Source organism: Mycteria americana, chromosome 6, assembly GCF_035582795.1.
Source record: "Mycteria americana isolate JAX WOST 10 ecotype Jacksonville Zoo and Gardens chromosome 6, USCA_MyAme_1.0, whole genome shotgun sequence".
Classification (NCBI taxonomy): domain Eukaryota; kingdom Metazoa; phylum Chordata; class Aves; order Ciconiiformes; family Ciconiidae; genus Mycteria; species Mycteria americana.
In genome coordinates, this window is record NC_134370.1 from 1,112,186 (window position 1) to 1,124,595 (window position 12,410).

General features: G+C 39.9%; 1 protein-coding gene across 3 annotated transcripts in view; it reads right to left on the reverse strand.

Annotated features, from left to right (window-relative positions):
- Positions 1 to 1,577: 1,577 nt before the first annotated feature.
- PPP2R2D (protein phosphatase 2 regulatory subunit Bdelta) overlaps positions 1,578 to 12,410 on the reverse strand; it is a 31,060-nt gene continuing 20,227 nt past the window's right edge. For 2 of the 3 annotated variants that reach the window (XM_075504302.1, XM_075504301.1), the window contains exons 2-6: positions 8,831 to 9,008; positions 7,780 to 7,944; positions 6,170 to 6,339; positions 5,989 to 6,080; positions 1,578 to 3,728 (exon numbers count right to left, since the gene is read on the reverse strand). In XM_075504302.1, the coding sequence (XP_075360417.1) occupies positions 3,449 to 3,728; positions 5,989 to 6,080; positions 6,170 to 6,339; positions 7,780 to 7,944; positions 8,831 to 8,990 (867 nt within the window). In that variant the 5' untranslated portion in view covers positions 8,991 to 9,008 and the 3' untranslated portion in view covers positions 1,578 to 3,448. Of the gene's footprint in view, positions 3,729 to 5,988; positions 6,081 to 6,169; positions 6,340 to 7,779; positions 7,945 to 8,830; positions 9,009 to 11,829; positions 11,943 to 12,410 lie in introns of all 3 variants that reach the window. The other variant, XM_075504300.1, reaches the window with a different exon arrangement.

Sequence of the window (12,410 nt, forward strand, 5' to 3'; positions counted from 1 at the left end):
GCAGGAGACACCGCAGACCGCACAGAGCAGTGCCACGCGTAGCGTACGTTCACAAACGCCCGTTCTCTAGCCGGGGCGAGTCCGGGCGAGGGCTGGAGCACGCCCGCGCCCAGCTGCGACTCCAGCTCCTGCCCTGCCCATGTCTCTTCTCAACCCTCTCCCCCTTTCCTTTCCCCGGGAAATTAGAAGTTAAGTGCCTGAGCTCTTCGGAAGGACGCTTTATTTCCTCAGGTTGTAAATCGCGTTCCAGCTGTCCTTCAGCCACGTGCAGCACCCCGCGCACCCTCACCGCCCTCCCGCTGGGCGCGAGCACGGTCCCTGCACCCCCGGACACCGACTCCAGGTCCCGCTTTTCAGAAACCGCTGTGCGTCAGTGCGAAGCCCCAGCCCTCGGCAGAGCCCCCGGGGCTGTATTTACACCCCCCCATTTCTTACTTCACCTTCCCAAGGTGTTTTTTCTGGAGCCACTCGGCCCTTCCCCGAGGAAGCCTGATTCTCTCAGTCTGTGTGTGTGTGCTCGGTGCAAAATGACAATGGAATTCCGAGTTCAATCTTAAATCCCATTCCTGCAATTTCCAACCCGGCCCTGAGAGGACGCAGCAGAGGTTTAAGAGGGTGGTTCATCTTCTCCCAATACTTTTTCGTCACGTAACCGCTGGTTACAGTTATCCCAGACACCTACTTTCTGCTCGCTAAAGAACTACACTGACAATTTAAAACACGGGCACAAGTCTTGTGAAGTGAGGATTATGCACAAAACTCTCTCTCAGGTTTACAGAAACGATCTTTGATAGGCGGTGTTCGCTTCGGCCCTGGTTAACTGGGCGTAAGGACCAGACAAACCAAGTGACTGTTTAAAACGAGTCTCCAAGCCCTCACCTCTCATTTCTAGCACAGACGACCTCTGCTCTTCCAGTTATTTCCTCAAAAACACCCGAGGCGTGAAGTTCCCTCACTGCAGGAAATATCTGCCGACAGCGGATCCGTATGCTGTACGTCGCTTACGACCTGCCAGACCGCGGCAGCGGGTTTCTCGCCCGTGAAAGCCAAGCCCCGTGTCTCCGGCAGCGTCCCTGCCGCCCCCTCACGCTGCACCTATCAGACGCTCTGCCTCCTGGAAGTGAACTCTGCGGGTACGGTAAGCGCGAGTAGTGCAATGCTCTTGAACTGGTCCCAGAAGTCAAGGGTGGCTTTGGGGAAATATCTGAAAAAACAATAATTTTATCAAATTGACAATAAAATCTGGTTTTAGATAAAATGAATGATAAAAATTTCATTAATCATCAAAAACTATTTAATTGAAAGTGGTACAAGCAAATCATGTTTTATATCATAGAAGATTTCATCATATCCTTTTTCTTTGTACTCATATTCCACTTACATTTGCTGAAAAAATAGATCAAATATAGACAGCACTAATATATTCACTGAATATGAACAGACAGCTTTCCGAGTTAGAGGTATGACCATTCCAAAACTAACCATTTCAAATGGAAATACAAACAATCCTCAGGTTGGCTCACCTGGCCAATTATCTCACAAACAGAAGAAAAAGTTGTCAAAATACACAGAGCAAGTCCAGGTAAACATTTAAAATTTATTAAACTTTTTGGTCAAAATAATTGAACAAGTATGTACAATCCCATTGTATTAGCTCTATTATGTATTTTAGGAACAAGGTCAAATCTAATGCTTTAGTGACCCACAAGTTCCACATTTCAAGATTTTCAAATAGTGTCACAACCAATATACAGGATAAGATTTTTTAAATTTAAACTTTATTCGTAGAACCTCAAAGTTAGTTGTACTTACTAGCTTACTGTGAACAAGAGTGGCACTCTATGGACATTAATCGGGAGGGTAAGAACGGAGACATTTCGCTCTTGCATACGCAGGTCTGATTCGGTAATCGTAATACACCTTCATTTTCAGAACAATGGAGTGTAAACCACGCGTCTGTGTGTCCTCGGGGAAGCTCAAGGGATCTCGTTTTCAGAAAGAATTTCGAATTTGCAGGCACATTTCAGAGAGTGTAATGTCTAGCTACCTGATGCTACTAAAACGTGCTGCAACAGCTTCAGGAACAGCTTCTCACCCAGGCTAGCCTCGGGTGACGAGACGGTTGATGCATTTTAGGCCTCTTTGGGAAAGAACGAAGAAAAAAAAAAAAAAGTACCTAAGGCTTAAAAAAAAGTTAGCAAGAACAGAGTTACAACAAACGCAGTTAACACCAGCTCGTAGCCTTAGTGTTTTCCAACATCTTGGTGTTGAAGTCGGAACGTGCTAAAACAGACCGAGCTGCGTTGCTGCTTGGCATAATCAAGATAGTTTTTTTTTCCTTGCTGGCTTGAACTGCAACGTGAAATACAATATATTATGCCAAATATTTAAAATAAACTATATTTTCATGACAAATACTAAAAAGGTTAAAAAACATAATGCACATAAGGTATGTCTCTATCTAACATTGAGAGGCATCAGATAAACTGAAGTTTTACCTTCGAAGAAGAAAATTTGTTCCATGTTTTGTTTTCCCTTCTGTGCAAGGTGGTCACTTTCTGTTAAGGCTGTGCATGTCTCTATACTAACCTTTTCAATCTCCTATTTGGTACACAGATAGCATTTTACAAGAAAACCAGTGCAACTTAAACTAAATGACAATTTCATGGAAACTCTAAATTTAGAGTTTGAAATACTACACAAAAGTTTGTATTAGTTTGCCAAAAATCAATGTTTTGGGGCAAACATTGTGAAATCTGCCCATCAGCATTCTTTTGCACAATCTCAGTACATGCAATAAAAAAAAAATAAAAAGACTGAATACATACCTTCAGATTTAAAAACACTTTTTATAGTTTGTTATTTTATTAAGTGGTTTACACCAGAAGGTGTGGTTATAGATACAGTTGGTGAGTAAATATTCATGGAAACCTGTCTACGAACCCAACTCAAGACCTACCTAAGTGCTCAAAGGTAAAAACACCTAAGCCCAGATACAGGCCAGAGGAGGAATGTTTACAGGCATTAAGCACAATATATGTTTTGAAAGGCCCAAATATTACAGCAGAGAAAGAGCGCGAGAGATAGAAATTACATTTTTATGACAATTTTTTCTTCTTGGGTGTTAAATTTTTGGTCTATAAACTGGAAAGGAAGGCTCAGACTTAAATAAATACATTTGTTTTGAGTATTGGCCTTATCGAGCACTGTCCATCAGTTCTGCCTCTAGAGGGTTTCTCCCAGAAAACTGCGACTGAGGCTCCCTACCCCCACCGAAGGCAGAACTACACCATGAACTCAAAAACCAGGCCAGATCCTCTCCTTTATCTGAAGGGAAGTAAGTGCATCAATGTTCTTCACTGGTAGGACAACAAGGCCTTCTCTTTTACAGATAAACAACTGAGCTTAACTATGCAAGACGACGACTCTGTCCTCAAGTAAGTCATCTCTAGTTAATTTTGTCCTGGAATATATACAAATTATTGGTGGCAGCTACAGCAATGATGTTCTCCATGGGATGCCATGCTGTATGAAGAATCTTCTTGTTGAAGTCCAGACTGTCAACGCTTATTTCATCCTTCTTTCTTTTACCACCCGTACACACTTTACGTGGCTTTAAGATGGCACGAGGTTTGCTGCTCTCCCTGGATGCTTCTAGAGTGATATCCCGTCGCGTGTTTCGGTCAAACATTCTAAAGAAATTGTTGTAAGATCCAGTCATGATAGCACTGTTTAAAAGCAGAAGAAAGGCAAATCTTACTAGGTTTCCAGGACAGTATTCAACCCCCACCTTCTCTCTTACACACAAAGTGACTGTCAGACCCAGTTCATGGCCAGCATGGGGCATTACACTCCTTTCCTCTCTGATGCAGACCTTTGCTCAGTTCCGTTTTTGGACTTCACCGCTTCCACTCCACCACTTTCTCTTCCAGGGCTTCCCCTGGTCCACCCTCCTGCCGCTGGCACTCAGCAGCAGTCTTATGCTTTATTCATCTTAACGCGGGCAAAGCGGGTTTTCCCATTGCTACTCTACCCCTTTATCCCGCGGCAACAGAAGTCATGGTGGAAGCAATGCTACTGTAAACTGCTTAATTTCAGCAGACGATCACAAATGGAAGTGCCTTCCTTGGCACTGTGCACACGTTGACAATGAGCACGCCAATGGGCTAATTATGAAAAACTGTCCTGAATCATAAAAGCAAGCCCTTGTGTGAATGTGTGATGCAGCCCTGCATAAACAATTCAGTTTCTGTACAGTATCAAATTTGCTTTTGAACGAGGCAGAAAAAAGTTTGCATCTGAAAATGCTTTCATATATCTAACTTCCAATGAACAGCCTGTTTGTAGCTCTCAAAAAATATGCTTGAAATTGCAGGAGAGTTGTTCATTATTTTCCGTACCGAACACTTATCTCTACCACTTGAAATGGGAAAAGCCGTTTCCTGCATGGCAGAAGTCCCACAGACTGTCAAAATCGCAGCCACCTCAGCCTCGTCATCTTATCTGCTGATACACATTGTCTTCATGGCGTTAAAAAAAATTAATGACTAGGAGGAGAATGAGATACTACTACCCCAACATATACCACTCAGATTGTACTAGGGAACGCACTGAGGGAAATACTTGTTTCTTTTTCAAAGGGAGGTGAGCATCACAACTTCTAGGACAACTTATGTTCTTATGTTAAAATGAGATGACCTTGCTTTGACTTTTTTTTTTACCCCTCCAAAAAAGGTTGACTGCAGTTGCTTGAAAAAAACATAGACATAAAGGTCAGTTTCCTTGCATTTTAGCCTAGTGAAAACCATACACCACTTCTTTTATGCTTTCTATGTTAGATATTATAAATACTGCCAGCAATTTCTTTTTGTAAACTGCCTGATACAGTACGATTTCTCCCCTCAATAACTCAAAGCCACTTGCAATCTTGGCCACTTGCAACCTGGTATTTAGAGTAACCACTTTTCTTTAATATTGTTTACTTAAGAAATTAGTACGTAGCGGCACGTAGCAGCACGTGCAATCTCAACTGCCACTGCAATAGCAATGTAGTAGGTTTCACTTCTTTGCTGACTCCTGTGCACAGCTTAGGAGAGATCCGAGTTCCCTGATCACTGTCCCCATCTAAACTAGCGGTGGATCTTTTGTTCTTCAATATTTGACAAGATTTAGGCCAAAGCTTGTTTCCCAGGCTGATCCTGTTACCGTCAAATCAAACCTGGTACCTTTTCACTGAACAGCTTGCAAGCATTTGGTAGCAGACAAGTCACTGTTTTAGGTATTTCAGATAAACTCATAAAACTCGTACAAAAAAAAAAAAAAAAAACCAAAAAAAAAAAACCAAAAACGAACCACCCCCGAGGCAAGCCAACACAAAGCATCCGGATCTGCCGTGATCTTATCCATGGGTTCTGAAAGCATTTTAACAGGTAGCTAATATTACCATAGCTAGTGATGGGAAACATACGCCATGTGTGCCAGTATAGTGGCTTTGCTATCTGATTATAATGCTTCCACAACTTGCAGGCAAGACATGTATTTCCACTGTTGGCAACAAATATGAGTTATTATCTAACGCAGTTTTATCTTGTTTAGCCTACAGAAAACATGGAAAGAAGATTCAATTTGCAAGACACTGAACGCATGTTCTTGTATACACTTTAAGAATGAAACCGAGTCACATTTTCACGGGTTGAAATGGCCAGTCTTGACCTCATCGAACTTCAGCAATAATTCATATTAGAAGCAAACTGACACACACAAGTTTATTCCACTTCTGCAGCTGGAGGGTGGAGGATTGAAGAACAAAGTATTTTGGGGAAAAAAAACCAAACACCTAAACAAAACAAAAAAACCCCCAGTTGATTTGAATGTAACTAATTACATCCGTAAAGTTAAGTACTGCTTACAGGTTTCAAGACTGGAAACCAAATTCCTAATGCTGAGGGAAAAACAAAAAACCAAAGCAAAACAAACCCCCCAACTTACCTATCTGAACCGTTCCAGCAGCATTCAAATTTGTCGAAGATGCAGTCATTTTCATAAAGGGAACAAAGCTTGCTTCGAAGGTACTCATGAACCTTTTTGGAACATTTAAATTGGTATTAGATATAAAGAAAAAGAAGAAAAGGGAAAAGAAGGGATATTTAAGAAAACTTGAACACCATACTTGATATGTCTCTACAGGCCTGTTTTCCATATTGAGATCCCACACTTTAACAGAAAGGTAGTCTCTTGTCATCATGTATCGACCACTGTGACTGAATTTTACATCAGATATCGATGATATTATTTCTGAAAAAAAGGATCTGCTGCTAGGATCTTCAGGTTCTTCAAAAACTGTAGATAGAAGACACAATTACAAATGAAACTAACACCAAGTTTTACAGCTTCGAACGTTTTTCGGTACTTGGAAAATTTTAAATCAATATACTAGTTTCTTTTTAAAGAAAGTTGCTATTAAATACTTTTTGAAATAATCTCTTTTTAAACGATGTTATGCTCTTAGCCATCAGATTGCTAGACGCCTATCTCCAGCATTCTCAACTGGAGCACAGCATCAGCAAACTACAATTCACAGGTCTTAGGGATGAATCAGAGAAAAAAAAGTTGAAGAACAGCACATGCGTACTGTAAACATTACAACGGATCTACAAATCATGTTGAACAAGAGCAGAGGAAAACACCAGCATCCCAAACACAGTATCTTAACGCATGACCCATGCATTTTGAGACTACTGTACAAGGTACTTTTCTTTAGATCTGAACGCAAGTTGTACAACACAACCTACTGAAATGAAATATTAGTATCTACTCTTGAATTGCAACTATGGTTTTAGAAAGCAGATAAAGACATACATTCTTTAAATTGAAGAGTCAATCTTTGAAGTCAACGTTTCATGACAGAAGCTACCCAGAACTATTTATTTCATTTTTGAATAGACCCCTTTTAACAGGATGTTATTCAGTGAGAAGCTGTTAAAAAATAAAGCGCTTCTAGGTAATTTAACGCAACACTAAGTCAAAGAGATGAAGCGGCCTAGCATTCTACATTTCCCATTGCACAGATATTTCCTTCCAACAAGAAAACCTTAACTGCACTATAGAAAGCTTACCTGCAAATATCAATATGGTAGGTCACCACACAGGACTAGTAATACTAATAAACCACAACCATTACAGTAGCGAACGAACAAGAAATAAGAGGCTGCGTGCGAGGCATAGGCAGTTATCCTTATGACTTCAACAGAAAAGCTTTCCTCACCTACACAAGCTTACGTGGCTCAGCAGACTAAAGAGCATTCACCTTTCACCCCTGGAAACTCACTTCAAGCGCAGCGCATAGTCTTAAGAATTAATTCTCTATCCTAGGAGCTGCAAATGGTCACAAAGTAAATGGATTCTGGCAGCACCAGCCCAGTTTCTAATGCACAAAGGTGAATAAACTGCCCTGAACTGGCATTTGATAAGCAGATACCTTTGAGAAGCACCAAGACTGAGTCTGGACAGAAGACAGGTCTCACTGGTGCCAAAAGCACTTGTTCCCATCAGTTTATGATGCATAAATGGGTAAACAGGAGCAGAGTCAGATCGTCAATTGTCTCATGCTACACTTCTGCTTGTTGATGGCCTAGAACAAGACAATTAAAATGTTCCATTCTACAAAACTACCACCCCTTACCTTGTATGCTCTTTACCAATAAGCAGAACACCTATACACTCTATCTTGCATGAAAACAAAGCAAGAAACCCATAAGCCAAAGACACGTCCTAACTTACATTTTGAATGCCTATCACAGAGGGCTGAAGAACGCATGTCGCAGAGTCGAATAGTTCCTTTGCTACTACTGTAGACAAACACGTTACAGTGATGAGGGTGGAACTCCGCAGCAGTAATCACTTCTGTCAGCTCCTCCATGTTAGCAGGCTTAATATCTACAATATCTGGGAAGGTTTTTGTAAAGACATGTAACGTTTCACATTCAAATCACTCTGGCAGATAATTATTAAAAAATGTTAAAAATACAATGTAGAAAACCACCATGTGGTTTTTCCACCGTGTGCAACCTACACAAAGTAAAGTGACCTGAGTAGATTTAAAAATAAACAAACAATAATAATTTAAAGAAAATCTAGATTTTACAAATCAACTTTAACAGATGCTGGAGATAATTTCAGACTCCTCTCAAGCCTCCTTCTTAACGCTTCCTATTGAACACTGAATACACTTCACCTCTTTACCTAAAGCTTTACAAAACTTGCATATGACCTATTTAATATTTAGTATTTCTGCAACTTTTATTTTATTGCAGGTTTATCAGTGTAGGACATACTATTAGTTTTGGATACACAGGCTTGCAAAAAGATTTGAAAATTATTTCTGCAGTTAATGACATCATTTCACATGGAAAAAAATTAAATTTTTTTTCTTTAAGAGAAGTGTCACTTAGGACAGTTAAGAGACCTCAAACTTTGGAAAGAAGTATCTACAGTAACAAAGGATCTACTTTTCAAATCTTTCGACTCTTATTTAAATTAACTGAACTCCACAAATAAAGGATGCTCCCAAAATTCCTCAATTTCTCTTTAGAAATCAAACTACTGATGATATTTCTACTGGCAGTTTTCCATGGAAAGAATGCTTGCACTCAAGAATGAATGACAGCATCCCAAGGCCCACTTTCACTGTATTAAACCTCCAGATTTTAAAATCCTGTACTTTAATTCCTAGATTCAAACACCTACTCTAATTAGTAAAATTGAAGTGATTCTCTTAAACACACACAACTTAGATGTGCCCCAGTGTTCACAGAGAACAAAAAAAGGATACTAAAACTTCTATCTGTGATTTCTAAATGCCATAGGTTAATTCTTAGGTCATCTGCAGAAAGGTATGTTTCATGATCACTATTTACTGAAATAGAGTTTATGTGATAAGTATGTGCATTTGCAAATATCCTTCTGGGACTTGCTTCTACCATTAGGTCCATGGGTTTCAATATTGGCACCTGAAATGTGAAAAAGAACAGTCAACTTTGGCATAACAAGTGATTTCCGATTCAGAAGCTATTAATTAGTTGCACACCACAGATTTCTGTTTTGATTTAGTGACTAAACACTTTTCAAATCCACTGAGCAAGAAAAGTAATAAAATAGCCTACGAATGCTGACTTTGCATACTACCAACACAAAACCTGAGACACTGACTTCTGCAGAAGTTACCTGTCAAATACTGCAGCTTTGTACCTCATCCAACAGGAAAGCGGTGTATGTTTATAACAATGTTAGAACATTACGTTAATTTGAAACAAGCGCTTAAAAATGACCCCCATGTCTTAGAGGGGTGCTTGTGAAATTGGTAAGAACAGTTTGCAAAGAAAATCCCCAATCTGTTCCCTGAACAGTCAGTATGATTTTAGGAACGCATGGATGCCCTGCTTCCACAACTAGCTGATCTAAAGGGTGACACGGTTTGTGAGGGTCAAGTGGATTAAGCTTCCCTCGAGCTCCTTCTCACTGACCAGCAAGTGAAAGTTTAAGGTTGCCCAAGGACGTCCTGTGCTGTTCCAGCACATACAATTCAACAGAACACTAACTTACATCATCCAAGCAACAAAAAAGTTATGACAGTGTCCAAGATAATCTGTCTTCCTGGAACAAGAAACAAATTAATCCAAGAGCTCTGTAATAGCTTTCACCATGTTTGTATCTCACAGTCTGTTTACATCAAACTGCAATGATTAAAATTAATCCATTAGTTTTTATTAGGCAATTTTCCTATCTCACCACATGAGTGTTCCTAGCCTGGTTGTGAAATTGAAAATGCATTAATGTGAATTATCAGGAACGGTACTCAGAAATGCCATGGTCTCTATGCAAAAGATGCATCTCTGAAGTGCTGCTTCTCCTCCATGTCTACTTCTTTATAAATAAATGGGGATTATATTTCTGTAACAAAACATGCAAACAAAGCCCATAAAAGCCCAAGGTACATATACTCTAGATCTCTAAAACCTGATCATTTGAACATATGGGGGTAACTCTAGGCAAAGTTTTTCCCCCTTCAGCCAATCGTTGCTCAGACTCGGTTCATTCCATCATCTCTTCTTGTAAGATGTAGTGCCTGGCAAGGTCTGCAGCTTTCCCAGAAAAACAGCAAATTTAGAAGGCTAACTTCTAAGAGAGAGGTTCTTGCTTTTTGTTGCTTCCCCCCCAGTCAGCTTGATGATTCCTAAATATATTACAGTGTTTAAAGTAGATGCTAACGTACTCCTTCAGTGATATAGCCAGGACCACGTAAAACCATTAGGCCATATTCCGGACTCTCCACGTTCCCAGATGGGTAGTCTACTCCCACATAAGGGCAAGGCTGTAGAACCCAAAAGTTCATCTGTATCTACTTCCAGCCACTGGGCTAAGGCATTGGATCATAATTTATTTCCTCGTTTTTAGATATTTTCATTAGAATACTCAATCAGATCTTGGCTCCCACATGCTGAGCAGAAAGACACTTTCCAGAGGAAGCAGATATCTTTTCCCAACATGATTATGCATTAGGCACACGTATACCTAAAGTTTCAGTTCAATATTCAATTTAAGCAAAAACAAGGCAAAAAACCCCAACAAAACCCCACAACTGTATAGTACCTACAAGTGTCAGGAGTGGCACTGGCTTTGAAAGTAGAGAAAGCCTCCGTTCAACTCCTATTTATGGTAAGAACAGCAACATAAAAAAAACCAAAAAACCAAGAAAAACCCCAACCCCACATGACTTCATGTCCTGAGCTCCTGCTTTAAATGACCCCAGGTTTGGAGCACTAACCCTACCACTATATCACTAAGCAAGTGGAAAAATGTCTAGACTATTCAGCTATACATTAGGTTTTCCAAATGCTCAGAACTTGCCTCTAACAAAAACATCTGCTACCTAACCATAGAATACCCAGCGCCCTGTTTAAATTTTTAAGCCTTGTTCTTAGGAAAAAGACTGAACAAGTTCAATATGAGCAATATGGAGGAAAAAAAAATATTATCAATACAATCAAAGCCCAGTTCTCCCTAAATTCACAATGGCATGTGCTTTAAGCCAAGCAGAAGGAGCCTATCCGCCCGTTTCGGAGAGCAGCACTGCGGGAGGATATAAAGGTTAAGCTGGGCACCTTCTACTCCTTACCAGTGACTGGCGCAGAGACTACAGCACTACCCTCTCCTGACTAGTCGCGGCCAGGAAGGTAAGTCAGCATGTTGGGCCTCTTGAATAACGTGTTCCCTGCACTTTCTTCATGTTGCACGAAGACATTAGACTACTTTAAGAACACAGCAGGATGAGTCCATGCTTTCTATGAACAGAGTACAGCGCAGTGCAGCCCCAAACACAGATAATCCAAACCGCTGTTTTTTCAGGCTTGAATAACAACACTTTGTTATATTTTATTGCTGTCAATAAATCGGTATATCTTTTTCTCCAATTTGAATATACTGAGGTGGATGAAGGCTGTCTCTAACAAAATATTTTAATTTTAAAAAACGGTTTAAATTTAAAATCCATTTAAAATATGCTAAGATGTTCCAAGAAAAAAACCCCAACAATCTATTGGGAATCTAATAATGTAATATTATAATCATGAAATTCTGCCTCAAGTTTTCCAGAGGAACCTTATTTAATAGTTTTATATGTATAATGAAGTGTCTCCATTTTTTATAAAAGTTTTCAATGACCCCGACCAAAGCATCATTTTTAATCTACACATTTCAGTTGACCACTTTGGTGACACAAAGGTAGAGAAGCACATGCAAAAACATATTTAAAGTCAAAGAGCAGAAACATACCCGTAGTGCTGTGATTCTGAAAGGATCCCTAAGTCTTCCATCTTCATCTTTTAAATTATAACCTTCGGCTCTTTTATCCCTTTCACTTATTTTCCATAATTTAATAGTTTTATCTAAAACCAACAAAAATTCACATGCTTGAGAATGAATTAAATTCAAAATAAAATCACTAAATAATGGAGTCAGCAGAGTGGATGTCAGTTGTCTCTCTAGGTTTCCACTGCTTGCAACAGAAAGGACCCTGCTGGAGTCCTTTAAACAATGTAATATGGAGTACAGCTCTCCCTGCCTATACTCGAAGTACTTTGCCTTCAGCTATATTGTTTAGCAGAACTGATACATGAAAAACAGACAAAAAATATACCAGACACATGCACTTGGAGGATGCGGATGGGAACTGCATGAAAATATCAGTAAATGGAGAGGAAAAAACCATGGATTCCATTTTAACTCCAGTGTAACGTTCAGTTTGAATAAAATACAAGTTTCTGCCTGAACAGTAAGGCCCTATGCCTGCCATTCTCCAAAATGGCCCTTCACAAGGGAATTTTCACGCATCAGTTACCAAAATCCACCAGTAA